General features: G+C 40.7%; 1 protein-coding gene across 7 annotated transcripts in view; it reads left to right on the forward strand.

Annotated features, from left to right (window-relative positions):
* The first annotated feature begins 4,106 nt into the window (after positions 1–4,106).
* SGCE (sarcoglycan epsilon) overlaps positions 4,107–17,722 on the forward strand; it is a 70,166-nt gene continuing 56,550 nt past the window's right edge. For 3 of the 7 annotated variants that reach the window (XM_025929483.2, XM_086696111.1, XM_086696113.1), the window contains exon 1: positions 4,109–4,281. In XM_025929483.2, coding sequence (XP_025785268.2) covers positions 4,173–4,281 — 109 coding nt within the window. In that variant the 5' untranslated portion in view covers positions 4,109–4,172. Of the gene's footprint in view, positions 4,282–17,722 lie in introns of all 7 variants that reach the window. The other 4 variants (XM_086696109.1, XM_086696108.1, XM_086696110.1 and 1 more) reach the window with 4 other exon arrangements.

Raw genomic sequence — 17,722 nt, forward strand, 5'->3', positions numbered from 1 at the left:
TGGGGTGGGGTTCTAAATCCTAAAGGAGATGACTGTCCAGAGAAGAGAGGTTTCAACTTTAAAAGTGATAGGATAGTGGGCAGGCAGGTTAACATTTGTGTAAATAAAGTTTTAAAATATTTAAACAGTAACTAGAGCACCAGTTAACATAGAAACAGGAGCATTAGGACTTGATTTGAATTACAGAACTATGGCTCTTTAAACCCCCCTTATGAGGGGCTGGACTGGGGAGGTGCAGTCAGGTTTTAGGAAAACCTGAAAGGATACATAGCATAGAGCCGAGCCACATGGGACAGACGTCACCTTTACATATGACAAAGAATTCATTGCTAGTCTATATAGGAATTAAATACATTTAATTCATCTCTGACTATTCAGGATGACTTCTAAAAACTTCCGTTCCCCAAACATATCAAAGAGTAACAGTGGCCCAAAACTGTCACACATTAAACATCTCATTAGGAAATGACACTTCATTAAGCAACTCTTAATTGCTTTACATTTTCAAAAGTCCCAATTTCTTTTTTAGTACTCTGTGTACTATTTGTGAAATGCAAATTATATTAATATGCACATTTTTACCATTGTTTTGAACTTTAAAAAAATGCAGACACAGAATTTCCTAATAGGAGTTGGGGGGGGGGAGGGTCAGGGTGGCAATGTGGGCATGGGGACTTACTGAAAGCTGTAATTATAAGTATGTATAAAAGTATCAAGATAAATGAGGTTTTAAAATTTCTTCATTTAGTTAGAAACATAAACATGGTACATATGACTAAAAGTAAGGCATAAATTGGTTTAATAAAAAAGTTTAACAATGCCAGCTAAAATGTTCAACTATGTATTTTGTAATGTAACCACTTTTTACATTATACAAATTTTAAATGAAAATTATGTACCACCAGTAAGTAATCCACTCACCCCAAATTTAAATACTTAAATAGTTTTTGCTTTTTATTTTTAAAAAGCTAATTCTTCTGAATATTTTAAATTAAAATAGTTTTTTTATTATAATTACAGCTTACATTATTGGAGTTTAAAGTATATATATATATATATGTATACATACATACATACACGCTTTTTTTTTTTTAAAGATCCTATTAAGTGTGAGAAATAAGGCTAGCAATGCCTTGGACAATCCAGCACAGCAAAGCACCACAGGAAAAAAACCAGAAAACACCTGCAGACACCAAAGAAGGCACTGAATAAACCAATTTACTCTGGTCATTTAACACATATTTAATGAATGCCTACCATGTGCCAGGCACAATTAATAAATATGCAGGCAAGTTAGCCAGGGCTAATACCCTAGGGTTCCAAGAAAAAAAAACCTAGCTTCACAGGCATACACATAAACACCTCATCCTTGCTCCAAGGCCAACAATGCCAATAAGCCACTAAACTCCTAGGAAACACAGTTCAAATTGTTCCTTATTTTGTATCCACCAAAGAATCCTATTCCAGTAAGCCACCATAAATGCCCATTAGTGTCTTAAAAAAACCTTAAAAGTATTTAAACCTTAAAAGTATTTAAAACAAGTAGTAAAGTAGTAAAAACATTTAGCTGGATTGCCCTTAGAGGCACCAGCCATGTATGCTCAGAAGCACCTTTCATAACCCACTGTCAAGTTTAAATTGTGGATTATGTTATTTAATATATGCAAAGCACTTGTAAAAAGTGCTTGTAAATTCCAGGTATAATTATCATTGTTGCTAATTGTTCTTGTTTATTGTTCTTATATTTATTAGACACTGCTGGATAAAAAGCAAAACCGGCGCCACAGAAACCGCAGAAGGGAGGGGCTGTGCAGCCAGGCTCAGGCAGTGAAGGCAGTACGCAGGCGCAGAGGAGGTGGGCCTGATGGGAGGGGCTGGGGGCTCACACTGCGCAGGCGCAGGCGGGTTCCGGGGAGGCGGGGCCGTAGGCCAACTCAGAGGAGGCTGGCTCAGGGAGGGGCCAAGCTTTGGAGAGGCGGGGTCTGAGCAAGCCACCTCAGAGGAGGCGGGCCTAGGGAGGGAGGTTTCAGGGGGGGTGCCACCTCAGAGGAGGTGGGCTCACAGGGGGAGGTGGGGTCTGGGGGAGCCACCTCAGAGGAGAAGGGCTCAGGGAGAGGCGGGGCCTGGGGGAGTGGCCTCAGGGGAGGGCTCAGAGAGAGGCGGGGCCTGGGGGAGAGGCCTCAAAGGAGGCGGGCTCACGGGGAGGCGGGGCCTGGGGGACAGGCTTCAGAGGAGGCGGGCTCAAGGAGAGGCGGGGTCTGGGGGGGAGACACCCAGAGGAGGGGGCTAGGGAGGGGCGGGGTTGGGGAGAAATGGTCTAGAAGGCGCGCTCTGGGAAGGCGCGCTGCAGAGGAGGCGCGCACTGAGTAGGCGCTGGGAGGCGCTAAGCCCGCTCTGAGCAGATACTGCAGAGAAGGCGCGCTAGAATGGGCGGGGCAGGTCTGAGACTGGCTGTTTGCCTCTCCCACGATCCCCCCTTCCCAAAACCCCTCCCACCAGCCTCCAACAGCCAGATTCATTTCATGCAACAAGAGCAATCATCCCCAGATCCAACCACCCCTCCCCGCCCATACTAAGCAAACCAACAGTTTCCACAAACTGTTGCTGGACGCCCATTCGCGCCACCACTACAACTACACTGCCACTTCAATCAAGCGCAACTAGGCAAGGCAGCTCGCTCTGCCACCACCAAAAGATTCCCTTTTACACTCAAGTCAGCGCCCCTCCACTCCACTGCTATAGCAGGAATGGTGTGGGCAGAATGTTAAACACTAATTTTTGCCCGGGGCTCCATTTTGTGTAACAGCACCATCATGCAGACAACCGTCCTGCAGAAAAACATAGTGGGAGCCATTCCAAAAGGTGTGTTAGAGACAAAGGGTGGGGTCCCCCTCCAAGAAGACAGAGTAATCTTACTCTACAGCTCTTGTCCCTTTTTAGCAGGTTTCTTTATAGCATAAAACAGTGCAGCTTGTATATCTCTGCAGCTGTTATTACTTTGTAGCGCATTTTAGGTGTAAATTCTCCGCAGCTCATGTACCTCTGCAGTTCCTGTGCCTTGTAACACAATGAAGCGCTGTTGTAGTGCTAATGGTATCATTTTTGTAGCGCTAATCTTCTGCAGCTCAGATTTTGTAGCGCATTTAAAGCGCAAATCAATCATCAGTCTGCAGCTCATATATTGCTGCAGTCCATAATGGTTTGTAAGTGCATTGAAGCGTCCATCCATCTATAGCGCATCTGACGCGCTTATCAGTTTGTAGCGCATTGAAGCACCCATCAGCTAGTAGCGCATTTGAAGCGCCAGTCTACAGTGCATTTGAAGCGCTTATCAGTTTATAGCGCATTGAAGCGCCAATTAGTTTGTAGCGCCTATCACTATGTAGCGCATTTGAAGAACAAATTGCAAATTGGTCTGTAGCTCTTATCCGTCTGCAGCTCATGTCTGTCCGCAGCTCATGTCTGTCTACAGCTCTTATCTGGACTTGGGTCCTGGAAATCAAAGCCCTGAAGGCTTGGTTTCTCTCTCCACTCTGTTTTGGGGTACAGCCAGTGAAGGCGTGACAAGATTTTCGTGGAGACACTTAGGGGCACTACTCTATCTCCCGCAGCTCCCGAAAAGGACAGGGAATGAATGTGATCTTAAAAAAAGAAACATCCTCACCGCATACTCACCACGCGAGGACTCCTCTGCGAAGACAGGAGGACGGGGTCCCACACCTGTGCCAGGCGTGGGTTCCGCTGGGTGCTCCGCAGCCCGGAGTGGCCCCGGACGCGAGCCCGCTCAGCGGACCTTTCGCAAGGCTCGGTGGACCCTCTTCGCTGTTCTCCCCAGGTCGTAGTCAGGTTTCTTCGACACACACCAACCGAAGTTGAAGCGCGTGTACCGGGAGCGCCGACCGGGAGCCTTATATAGGCTGAACAGAGGCGGGGGGCGCCAAATCCCAGCGTGCTCCGCGGGTTAGGGGGGCGGAGGGGAGCGGGGGCGGGGGTTGGGGGGGATTGGGGGATGGGGGTGGCGGCGATGGCCACGCTACACTGGCCCGCCGCTAGGGGGAGTACGGGATTAAGGAGGGGGTGCAGGATGCTGATGCTGAACTGGCCAAGCTGGGAGGAAAGAAGAAAGGGAGGGGAGGGGAGAATCGAGGACGGCCGGCCTAGTCAGGCCAAGAATGCAATTGTCCCGGTGGTGGGAGCTGGGAGACCCTTGTGCTTGGACGGGACAGGGTCGGGGGACACGCAGGATGAGCCCCGCGACCACTGGCACCTTCTTGCTGACAGGTTAGTGGCCCGCGCGCGACGGGAGGTCCTGGGGCCAACAGGCCGCCGCCTCCCCATCCCCCGCCCGGGTTTTGGGTACCTGGGGGCATTTTCTGGGCGCCAGCCCCTCTTTCTACCCGCATCCTCACGACACCCCTCGTCCAGAACACCCCGCACCCCAATTCCTGGGCCCTGTGAGTCCCTTCTCAGCCTTGACCCCTGGCCTTTTATTTTTCTCCGCGCCCCCGCGGGCCCCTCCCTGCCCAGAGCGCGCAGAAATTCTGTCTCCTATTTCCATTCCCACCGCACCCCCTACCCCTAATTACCAGCCCTGGTGGTGGACCTCTCCCCATCCCTGAAGCAAAGACTTGGGTGTTGTTGCCCATTTTTCTGGGGGTCGTTACCACACGAATGGGGCTCTGCGGCCCGGAGACAAGCCATAGGAAATGGGTGTCAAGCTGCATCCCCGTCCACATAAACATCCTTTTTTTTTCTTTCCTTGAATCCGATCGGGAGGGAACACAAAAATGTGCATTTGAAACACCTAATTCCCCTTCCTCCTAAGAGCATTTCTTGGCGGCGGAAATCTCGTTTTTCTTAGGTTTTACGGAGCAGGGAAGCAGAATCGTGAAATGCTGGGAGCTAAACAGGGCGTTCAGGTCAGGGTTAACCCCGGCTGGGGGCCAGAGACGCTGCAAACAGCCCCGTTTGCCCCACCAAGTGCGCTATTTTGAAAAGCAAAAACAATTAAAAACAGCTGTGGATGCCTCCAGTGTGCTTGGAGGCTTCGGAGGCTCCCAGCTATGGCCTTTTAGTGGTGATTACAAGGTTTACACAGAGACCTAGCTCTCTCTGCAACGTTACGTTTTTCTAAGTCTTGTAGAATGAATGAATACATTTAGTCACGGTAACCGCATGTTTAATCCTTTCAAGCGTGTTGCTGAGATTCGGCCACAAATGTTTGTGTGTATTTATGCATATAAATATACATATTTTACTTTAGATAAAAGTGCAATGAGTTGCAAACCGCTGAAATACTGATAAAGAAGGATGCTTAAAAAAAAAAAAAAAAAAAGAGCCATAACGAGGATGTCCATTTAAGCGCCTCAAAGTGTCAGGGTCTGAGAAAAAGGACAATTTGTTGATAATCTTAGAAAAAGAAGTTTAAGTTAAAATGGAAAGCCAGTTGTCTACAGCTGAGTGAGGTGTCTGAGATGCGGATGACCACGTTTGTATTTAAAGGCTAAAATTGAGTATATTTTAGTAACATTGCTACAGATTATTTATACATATAGTATAAATAAGAATTTGACCCATTGTACGTGACAGGGTGTCAGGGATCGCAATTAAAGCTAGCTTTTCTAGGAATAAACAAAAGTGGAACACAATTACTGGGATTTTACTTTTTATCAGAAATAAAATGTTGAGCATCAGATCTATGAATGAATGAAGTGAAAATTTCCAACAGTGGAAGATGTTTTTCTAGGAAGTTGGGTGAACACAATTATACTTTTTAGAAGTGCCTTTAATCTTAAGATGTTCATCCTTTTCTGCAAGATAAAATTTTAGGATGTCTTATGTTTGCCAGAGTACCATTCTGACTGCCGAACTGTCAACCCCTTAGATGTTTTTTTCAATCTAGAAAATTTAGTTTGCCTATTTGTTAACTGATAGATATTCTTTATCTAAAAAGTGAGATTAAAAACCAGGATAGATGGTAGGGAAAATAAAAGTTTAAAAATCTATCCCAAGAGTTTTAAAGTTTGAATAACTTTGAACCAATTTCATTTTTTATTTCAAAATGTTAACCAGAATTTTTTTGTATAAAAACATCTTTAGTATTATTTTTTATCATACTGAATTTTTATTCACTGTGCAAAATTCAGGAGAATAAAACTACAGAAAACTGGGAAAAAAATCAAGAAGAAAATCAAGATCACCTGTAACTTCTTCATCCTAAACTAATCCCCATACACATTATGTAGTTTACTTTTTCAGACTTTCTTTATGCATTTACATGTACCAAAATAACATATATTTCTCATAGAGCTACATATGTATGATTCCTAAAAATTAAAAATCAGATCAAATTAATTTTCCTTCATTATTTTCTTTCCAAAGAGACCTAACTGTTAAACAACATTAAATTTACAGAGATTTTTTAAAAGGAAATAATATTAATTGCTTTTTCTAATTAAAATTTAAATGAACAACGTTAGTACATAAATATTTAAAACTGGATAACTGATAATTTCCTCTGATCTCACTATTGTAACATACGCATAGTTATCATTTTGGTGTATTTCCTTGTGTTTTTTATTTCTTTTCATTTTAAATAATTTTTATTTTGCTTAGAAATACTTTTCTGAGCAAAAAAAACAACATTGATAAGTAATTATGATAAGACTTTTCAAATCTGAAACAGCAAAACAATATTAAAAATAAATACAAAAATATAACATTGACAAATACCTTAGATAACATTTGTGTTATCTTACAAAACATTAGCCTCCCTCCAATTAATAGACAAGAATTTAAAACACTTTTTTGACATTTATTATTCCTAAGTGAATTTTGGATTTTCTCAGATATTCTCAGTGTTGACTATTTCTTACCCATTTTGCACACGGTTACATGTAAAGCAAAAAAAAAAAAAGGTGTTCCTGAGCATATTTATTTTATCAAATAATAACTGGGCATTATATTCGGACATTTTAATTCATTTTGATGAGCATTTGCTGTGGATCCATGAAGCTGTTGATTGACCACCTGTATTTAACTTCTAGTGCAATGGGAAAATTGTATTTCAAAACAAAGTAGCATTTTCCCTTGTCAAATACTAGCTAGACTTCTCTTTGGACATTTAACCTATTTTATGACAATTTTCCATCTGTGAAACTGTTGACTTACCTCAAGTATTTAGCCTAATTTCTAGGGTGGCGGGAAAATTGTATTTCAAAACAAAGTGGAATTTTCACTTGTCAAATAATAACTAGACTTTCTAGTTGGACATTTTATGTATTTTAAATGAAAATTTGCTATAGATCTGTGAACCTGCTGATTTACCAGATACTTTTGGCTTCACTTTTAGGGTGGTAGACAAAATTTATTTCTAAGCAAAGTAAAATTTTCAGTTGTCAACTGGACTTAGTATTTGCTCATCTTACCTCTTTATTATAAGGGTTTTCCATAAATCTAAAAGCTGTTGGTTTACCTGATGTATTTAACTTAGCTTCTAGGACAATGGACAAATTGTATTTCTAAGCAAAGTGGAATATTCACTTGTCTTGCTCTCAGACATTAAAAATAGCAAGAGACAGCACCAGAGAAACCTAGTGAGAGACCATCTCAAAGAGATAAGGGTAACATGTATTCAGTTTCTAACGCTGGTTTTCCACTGAGAAAACCATGCTCTAAACAAATGCTGAGGCAGTAAAGAAACCCTGACATGTTAAAAAATTCTCCATCAAATATTCAGATTGTTTGGGATTCCAATAAGGGCAGGATTTATGGATATTTTCTGCAAAATAACCAGCCACTTTATTTCTTTTTCTTTTTTGATAACTGTACACTTACTCTTACCGACTCCTTTTCTTTTCTTTTTTTTTTTTTTAATTTTTTTTTCAACGTTTTTATTTATTTTTGGGACAGAGAGAGACAGAGCATGAACGGGGGAGGGGCAGAGAGAGAGGGAGACACAGAATCGGAAACAGGCTCCAGGCTCCGAGCCATCAGCCCAGAGCCTGACGCGGGGCTCGAACTCACGGACCGCGAGATCGTGACCCGGCTGAAGCCGGACGCTTAACCGACTGCGCCACCCAGGCGCCCCCCGACTCCTTTTCTTAAACCTTACCCTTGCCTCAGCTCTAAACACCAAAGTGCAAATCCTACTGCTGATCTTATTTCCTGCTCTTAGTGTAAAAGAGGACTCTAGGTGAACAGATGATATGAGTTTATGTGTCCATTAGAGATTCTTGGGCTGGAGGTCTGTTTTAGTCCAAATCTTCACAGAACTATTAAACATGGTGACTTTTTTTTTTTCCTTTTCATCCTTTTGAACTTCTCCAGCATAGATAAAGAGACAGACATAACAGACAGACAGACATGAACAGACTGAGTCACTCACTCTCTGTCTCTCTGTCTCTGTCTGCCTCTCTCTCTCTCTCTCTCTCTCTCTCTCTCTCTCACACACACACACACACACACACACACACACTTATATATATACCCCATCCAGGCTTTTTCTAAACTTTAGAATACTGTTCTCTGGTTTGCTATCTCTCTGATTTCCAGAAATATTATGCCAAAAACAGGAAAGCAAAATTAAAAAAAAAAAAAAAAAAAAAGAAGCTAGTGTTCCTAAGGATCAACAAGTCTTTTTAACTGAATATTTTTTGATTGGGGTTTTCAAGTTGGTAGGATCAGATAGAGTCTCAAGTCTCTTAAAGCTGTTTTACATGAACTGCCTCCAAGCAACATTCTCTCTAAGAAGAATTCCTGGTGTCTTCAATTTTTTAAACAATGTAACTATAGTAAACACAGTATTGAATAAAAAACAGTCTCCACAGTCTGACGCCGGAACAGACATTTCCATTGAGGCTCCTTTCCTTTTAGTCTTTGTTCTGTGTGCATATGTAGTTTTCAAAGACTATAATTTTAATATGTATAGTTTTTTTACACGTTGTTTTGAAACATAAGTGAATCTTACTTTCAGCAAAGCATTTGTTAAGGCTTGAGATGCTCTTGTGGGTGAGATGGTGTGTCGACTAGCGGGATTGCTTTGTGGGCATGAGATGGGCTGAACTAGCACCCTCCGGGTGTGTGGGGTACTGGGTTTGGGTCCAAGAGTGGTCCCTGGAGAAAGATCTAACCCTTTGCCCTGGGTCTTTTGTTTTTCCAGCATTTTTATGAATGACTTTGATGAAGATCTAGGATGCTTGCTTTAAAATCCAGGAATGACTTGAAAAGGGGGAACTGTTACAAGTAGATAACAAGAATTTAGAGTTTAATGTGGTTTAAATAGGCTGCGATGTTATGTGAAAAGATACTTAATAGCAGTAAATGCACCATAATTCATCAGTGTATAAGGAAGAAGGTGACTTAATGTGGTGGCAATCTTTGAGGAAAAAGGTTAATATGAACCAGCAGCATGATGTCTCTGTAAAAGAGAAAAAAAAATCAAATTTAGATTCTGATAATAGTATAGTGTCCATATGTCACAAAAACTAATAGTACCCCACTCTAATTAACCACATCTGTAGTATTGCGTCCATTTCTGGCTGTCACATTTAAAGAGAGACGTTGACAAATTAGACAACTTCCAGAACAGTCTGTGGGGATGATGAGGGGTCTGGCAATCCTGTCACAGGAGGTATCCTCAAAGGGTCTGGAAATGTTTAGCTTGAAGACTAAAAGTAGACATAAACTCTTTTCTGTTTGTTTCGGAAAACAGAACTAGCATCAGTGGATGAAAAGTAGAGCTGGATTTCAACTCCAGACCTTTCTAACAGTGCAGCTCAGCCAGGGAATCAACTTAACACCTTTACTCAGTCTCTTCTTTTAAAATCTCAGAACTATTCACCTTTGTTTCAGTGAATATTTAATCTGAAGGCCATGCTAACATTTTTGCGTAGGGCAGCAGAGATACTTGTGATGGAAACATTTTATTTTTTTCTGATAAACTGTCTGAAAAGAATAATCCTCTGTGTTGCAAGTTGATCTCTTACAACTGGAAAGTAGCTGAAACAGGGCAGTTTAACACATTCCTTCCTCCCCTTTCATTGTATTTCAAACTTGAATATCTGAGAAGAGAATTAAAGGGTTTGTTTGTTTGTTTGTTTGTGCCCTTTTTATTTCCCCCTGCAAAGTGTCCTGACCTTAACTTGTTTCTTATAGTTATTCCTTTCCTGGTGTTTCTTGCTGGCTGGGAGCTGGCTTCCCGGGCAGAGTGGCCATGGATGATGGGGAGCCCAGGGTTAAGGGGGAGCAACCGCCATTGGCTGCTGGTGCAGGACAGCTAAGCCCTTGGCTGCTGGATCCTCTTACCCTGGGGGAAATGGGGGGCAGTTGTCCCTTCCGCAGTTTTCACCCCTCTTATATGACCTTGCAATACTTAGTTATAATTTTTAGCTTTTCAATTGAAAATAAAACCTTTCAGTCAAAAGTAATTTCCTACCCTGTGGCCTTTTAACTTCTCTCCATTTCAGGTTAGCCTGGATTCTGGCCATCTCAGGAGCACACTCTCAGTGTCTCGAACATGTCTTGTGGCAGATTTTTCTTTCCTGTCCATCTGCCTGTTGATCGTTTATTTTGATTACCATATCTAACTTTGAAAACCTGATTGCTCAAAATTAATTTATAGAGTATGCACACAGGACCCCCCCCCCCCTTTCTGAGGCATGATAACCTGTAATACATCTGACTCCATGGAAACTATTTTTATGCTCCAGAGCCTTGAAAACTAAGGGTGACTGTGATGAGCGATGTAAAGAAAGAAGAAAATATCCTTCAGTCATCTTTTTTAACCAACTTTTTCCTACTTTTTTCACTCCTGTCTCTCCCCAACACCCCCAGCCCCATACCCAGAACTTTCTCACTCCAATTGTTAGGTCAGAACCATGGTCACTCTAACTGACTGTGTTAAGTATATTTTTCATGTTAAACAAGTTTGTTCTTATTTTCTGTATCTTTTTTAAAAGTGCCATGCACTTTTGTGGGATTGTAATAAGGCACAGGGCAACTTGTAATAGCTCACTTCCCAGTTGTTGAAGATGCCACAGGCGGTCCTGTGCTGAGCTCATATTTCTGAGAGAGAAATGCTCAGAGATGAGCTTCTGGCTTGTCAACGCTCGTTCACCTGACCCACGGGCGGCTCTTTGCGATTCCTTGAATGCAGTGATTGCTCCTGCGCCGGGGAAGTAAATAATCCTCAAAGTTAAATTTTAAAAGTTGGAGAAGTTGTCTCAGGAAATAAATAGGTAGTCTCAACACATTAAGTTGTTGGCATGATTATTAATGTCATGTTTCTGGAGAAAAATAATGTGGGTAAAGCTAAAGTGCTGTTTTCTTCTAGAGTCACTTGGGTAGAATTTTTTTTTTTTCTTGATCTTCATCTGAGAATCATTATGCAATATGTATGCAATAGCGGTTTAAATGTGCTTTATTGCTTACAGAGCGCTCATCTTTAGCATGTCTCACTTTCTACTTAATTGCCTTGGACTAATCAGATTTTTAGAATAGATCCTCAGCATTCTGTACCCCGGGAATTGCCAGGGCATCTGTTGTGACTTCGGAAGGTAGACTTTCTTTTCTGACAAATGAAGCTGTTCATTTCAAAAATGCTTAGGAGTTAGGCAGCCCTGGTGTAAATTCTTCCCCATTCTTCAGTGTTTCACTCATTCATCTGGTCACCACTCTGATTATTATGGAGATTTGGGGTTTATTGTGAATTTGAAAGGAGAGATCACAGTTAATTTTCCTATAGTAGTTAAAGTGAAATATTTTAGCTTCCGGTTTCTTCAGCAAGAGTCATAGATGTAAAGTTGATCTTTTACCTTGGAATGCAGGAGAAAAGAAAAAAAAAATAGCCCCAATGTTCTTTTGGGGTTTTTCTCTGTTTCTTTCTTTCTTTTTTTTTTCCCTCCTTAGCAAATTGGTAAGATATGTGGTTAAATGATGCTGGTTTTTCTCTCTTATGAATTAGTTAATCAGTGTAGCACCTTTAACATTTGTCATTTTCTCTAGCTATAGAGTTGATTCTAATCAAAGGCCGGTACTGCAGAAGTGGAAACAGAACAGGTTGCTACATGTGCTTATCAAAATCTGAAAGGTTATTTTTTATCTGGCCGTTTTACTTCTAAGAGTTTAGCTTATAGGTACACTTGTGAACGTGCTCAAAAGTAAAAGTATAAGGATGTTGATTGTAGGGTTGATAGCAATAATGAAAAATTAGAAAAAGGAGTGGTCATCTTTACTAAAAATTCTTTTATTTATTTATTTTCTGGAGGTGTCAACTGGTTTTGAGTCCCCTCTGAGATGCTGGGGATTATAGGGTCCCAACCATTAAGGATCTTTTACACTAGTGGGGCTGACAGAGATAAATCAAATAATCACACATATAAATGTGCCCTTCGATCTGTGATAAGTGCTACAAACACTACTAGAATTTCTAAGTAACGGATTTAGCCAGGCAGGGGGATTAAGGAAGGCTTCTCTGAGGAAGTATTCAGATCTGAAGGGTGAGTAAATGTTAGTGAGGTGAAGAGGAAAGGTGTATTTGAGGTAAAAGAAGAGCTCTGTAGAGGCCCTGGGGCAGGTTGACTTGGCAAATAAAAGGTGCTGGAAGAAGTCCAGAGGAGTTGGAGCTGACAGAGAAGAGGGAGCCCAACGCAAAAGGAGGCGAGCTAGCAGGTCAAGGAGCAGAGTTTGCAGGACCTGTTAGACCACATTTAAGAGTGTAATCTTCAGCCTAAAACCTAGGGGAAGTCTTCGGAGGGGTTTAAGCAGGACACGATCAGATTTGCATTTCACAAAGAGCATTTTGGCTGCTTTGTGAAGAAGGGGTTGGAGGGGTCAGAACGGCTTGCAGCACACTCCTTCCAAGGCTACTTTTGTAATCCAGGCTGGAGTTAGAGACCTCCTGAGCTGGTGTGGCTATGGGGGATGAAGCTGGGAGGGACACTTTGAGGAGTAAATAGCAACGGGAGTGGGTCGTGGATTGAATTGGCCGCGGGGATCAGCAGGAGGAGATGTCAGGGACGATTTCTAGATTTCTGTCATATTTAGGAGGATGAATGGGGGTGCCATTCATGGGATGAGGAACACGGTAAGAGGCCCAGGCTTTAAAGGAAAGATCAGGAGTTCTAGTTTGGACGGCTGAGTGCGAGGTGCTGATGCGTAAATTATGATTGAGCCGCACCGGCATAAAGCTATCTACGCAGCCTTCAGATGTGATGTCACGTAAACACATTCAAGATCTATGCTAAAGGAAGACAGTGTGATCACATTATGTGAAAAAGAGTACAGTGTGTATATGCATGTGTGTATGTGCGCAGATGTACGTCTGTATATGCATAGATGTGAAAAGGTGTAAAGCCCTTTGGGAATGGATGCCCTAGGCACTGGAGGGAGGCCACAGATAGGGGAGAGGGGATTTTGATTTTTTATACCCTCCTGGTTATACTATTTGAATACGTTGCAATGGGGATACAGGGCTTGTACAATAAAGAAAAGTAATGACAGTTCCAAGTAAACAACTGATACGAGAGTCTTTCTCTTTCAGAGGTTTCTTAATTGGAAAATCTTGTAAGCATTGTACTTTTTGTGTTTTTAACAGCATTTTCCTGACAGTTTGACTTCCCTAACCTGGTAGCTCTTACACTCTGCCTTTTAATCCTTTTCCACTAGATTGCACTATTACACTAGATTTCACATAGCCTACATACTATTTTGTATTCTGCCTTTCGCTAATTTTATTAATTTCAAAATAATCCAACATTTTGTAGATCAGGACATTAAATTATAATGGTGCATATAACTAGTGCATTTATTATGCATCCCTTTTGTTAAGGGTCCCACTGGTGCTCCTTATCCATCTAACGTTTCTGAGATGGAACACAGATAGTCCTGTTTCCGGGCAGTGGAAACCCAGTATGTGCTTTGGTCAGGCTATTTGAGCAAAGGAGTAAAACTACTAAGAGAAGTGGACAACTGTCCCTTCTCCATTATTCTATCAAATCAACACTTCTTTTATTGGGTATTTAATTTTCGCCCCAATTTTGATATGTATGATGCAAAGTTGATTCTTGTGCCTGTGCAGATTTTGCTTCTGTTGTATTATTTGCTCAGAAAAAAAAAAAAACAAAAAAACACCTAAGAGTTTATGAGAGTCAGAGCTAGCACGTATCAGTAGAAGTCGCTTCTAATTACATCTGGCTTTCCTCTGAAGGATTAGGCTACAGCTCTCGTCCATCATACCATGGCCAATGCCATCATCTTAGTCCTCTGGGAGGCCACGTGGAGTTGGGGGGTCATTGGAGCCCCTGGGCTGTTGGCTCTGCTCATCAGCAGCCTCCAGCATTTACTACATGCAGCTATAGAAATATCACTTTTCATGTGTCTTATGACCATGAGAACAAAAAAGAGAAGCTTAAGTCTGTAATGCCAATTGTCACATTTTTTTTTTCATTTAAGTGTCTACTTTTTAAGAAATCACGTTTAAAGGAATCCAAAATTTCCTTCACTGCGCCTAGGTGGCTCAGTCGGTTGAGCACTGACTTCCGCTCAGGTCATGATCTCACAGCTGTGAGTTTGAGCCCTGCGTCAGGCTCTGTGCTGAGCTCAGAGCCTGGAGCCTGCTTTGGATCCTGTGTCTCCCTCTCTCTCTGCCCCTCCCCGACTCCTGCTCTGTCTCTCACTCTCTCTCTCAAAAATAAACTTTAAACAAATTAAAAAAAAATAAGATTTCCTGCATATTAGTTGAAGATTAAATGTAATAATAGCTCACATTTTTCTGAGAACATCATTATGTGCACAGCACTCTTTTGAGGGTTTTAAATGTATTGTTTAATACTAACAACATCCTTATGAAGCGGGCACTATACTGTCCCTACCAGATGAGGAGACTGAGGTACAGAGATATTGCATAACTTGCTCAGTGGACAAAAACTGGGATTTCAACCCACTCTTATCTTCAGAGACTCTGATACAAAACACTACCTTTCTGTATTCCAACTTTATTTTACTCCAAAGACTAGTATCTTACCTTGCTTATGCTAAAATTATAAAATTCAAATAATTTTCAAACATATTTAATAATTACTTATGTTTTGCCCTGCTGGACTCCTATTTTAACAAAGTTTGGAGGCTTCTTATTTTGGCATTCCTAGGTTTAAAATCCTGCTGTTACACTTCTCTTTAGAGGATCTTTTCCTGAGGTTGGAGTGGATAGTCCTTCTCAGCAAAGTCTTTTTCCCCCATAGTTTCCAACTTTTTAATTTTCCTCTTTTAATGAATCGTGTGTGTGTGTGTGTGTGTGTGTGTGTGTGTGTGCGTGCATGCCCATGTGTGCAATCATGCACATAATGCATGGAATTAATTTTTATGGGCATTGCCTCATTGCTAGTTATTTCTAATCCAGCAGTCAAGGGAAACTTACTTTTTCTAGAAAGAAAGATAAGTTGAAGATGATGTACTAATAATAATATTTCAAAATACATTTAAAAGTATGTAGTTTATAAATTGCTTTTCCATTTAACCATTTGGGGTTAGTATTGATGGAGTAGATGATACGGACTTTGCAGTAAGCCAAGAAATAAGTTCAAAGTCCAACTCTGCCACTTAGTAAACTTATGATCCAGGGTATGTTCCATAATTTCCCAAGTCTTTTTATCCTCAGTGAAAAATGGAACTAATAATACCTACTTCCCATAGTTGATAATGTAATGATTATCAGTTAATATGTATAAACTCTTAGTGTAGTGCCTCTCACTTATTATTCAAAACGCAGTAGCTAATGATAATGTCAATGCACATTTCTAGAGAGAAGAATATGAAAACATCTTAATATAAGAGACAATTTTAAAAGTATTAAGGATGTTGCATAAAGGAAGGGAAGAAAAGATATAGAGGGTCAGGAAGCAGCATAGCGACGTGGGGAAAGCAGACAGATGTCAGGGACATGAGCTATCTATCTAGTTTATGAAAACAAAGTCTGTGCCCCCTTCAAGTGAAATATGAAAAGAGACAGAGGAGACAGTGGACAGAGAAAGACATGACAGTTTGGTTCTAAGGTGAGTGTGTTAATCAGATTAAATTTCATTTGGCATTCCCTGCTATTTACTTGGACAGCAATGGCAGAGTAAATCGTTATTTATTATTTCTTTCCCTTGACATTCTGATTAGCTCATCAGCAATCAGTCACCATTCACAGCTCTTCAATTGCTTTTATTAAATAACAAACCCCACCTCCTCAAGTCCGCAAATTATTCACGTTTGGGAAAGAGTAATGTCTCGTTGGAGAGTGCTTGCTCCAGGCCAGATGAAATGTAGTCAGTCACGGTGCTACAAGACTCAGAATAAATCATGGGATCTTAAGACAAACTTTAAGTATTATATAGTTTCAAGGGAATTTAAGGGCATGCCAGCCACCTTTGGATTAATTCAGACTTTGATGATTTTTGAGAGAGAGCTGTTGAGGAATTGGTTAAATTGTGTATGCCAGCTAATCATGTGAATGTCTTCTTAGTTTGGGCAGTGTAAACGCAGTAAGCATGTTATTCTTTGCTTTTGTGTTTATGCATCAGAGCAAAACTCACATCCAGGTACAATTGTTGCAGAGATTATCATGAACCCAGTGAGCACAGTGGAGTTTCTTTCAAGATTTCTGAGGATGGTCTGTTATCTTTGGAAAGAGTCCAAGAACCGGTCCATACAGGTTGAAATTTTTTTGCATATTAGATTTAATCTTGATAAGTTATGTATAGAGTAAATATTCTTAAATTGAGTTGTGTTTTCCCATGCTAACTAAGGAAATTTGTTCTCCCAGAAAAAGAAATGCTTTGGTCCTTTTCTAACAAAAATCAAACTTTAAAATGGTAGCTTTTTTCAGCGAATATCTGCATTTGTCATTGCACAGATTATAGTAATTTTCTATACAAGAAGCTAGTCAACTGGATCCATGGTCTTGGACACACGATTAAAAACAAATAGTTATTTCCATGTTATTGAGATTTCTTCCTCAAGGTGTGAGACTTGAATGTGGAAGCAGGCACACCATCCGTGGCGTTGTGTCTTGCCTTTAGTGACACTGTCTGGCGAGTAGAGTCATATAAAAGTTGTCTTTTTATTTAGATTTATTGGACTACTGTCTTCTGTGGTCAGAGTGGAACTTTAAATGGATTACTCTGAACTTTTAAAAAAAAATGAATATGCTCAAAGCAATGCTGGCTTTAAAATAGAATGATGCTAGTGGAATGTGTTTAAACTCTTACACTGCTTCTATTTTTTAATGACTGAGGCACCAATCAAATTTGTCTTTGAATCTTGTAAAAACCAACTGGACTACCCTTATATAGGACCTAGAACGTATGAGCAATGATAATTTGTTCACCTGGCAAGGACGTGACAGAGTGGAAGAAAAAAAAAATCCCACAGATTTAAGTTATCTTAGTAAATTCTTTCAATCACCCATAAAGTACAATATATGTAGTTTCGTGTGTATAACCCTGAACAATTCTTTTTTTTTTGTATTTTTATTTAAATTTTTTTAACTTACATCCAAGTTAGTTAGCATATAATCCAACAATGATTTCAGAAGTAGATTCCTTAATGCCCCTTACCCATTTAGCCCATCCCCTCTCCTAGAACCCCTCCAGTAACTCTGTTTGTTCTCTATATTTAAGAGTCTTTCATGTTTTGTCCCCCTCCCTGTTTTTATGTTATTTTTGTTTCCCTTCCCTTACTG

The sequence above is a fragment of the Puma concolor genome, chromosome A2 (assembly GCF_028749965.1).
Source record: "Puma concolor isolate L17-30 chromosome A2, mPumCon1.1.hap2, whole genome shotgun sequence".
Lineage (NCBI taxonomy): Eukaryota > Metazoa > Chordata > Mammalia > Carnivora > Felidae > Puma > Puma concolor.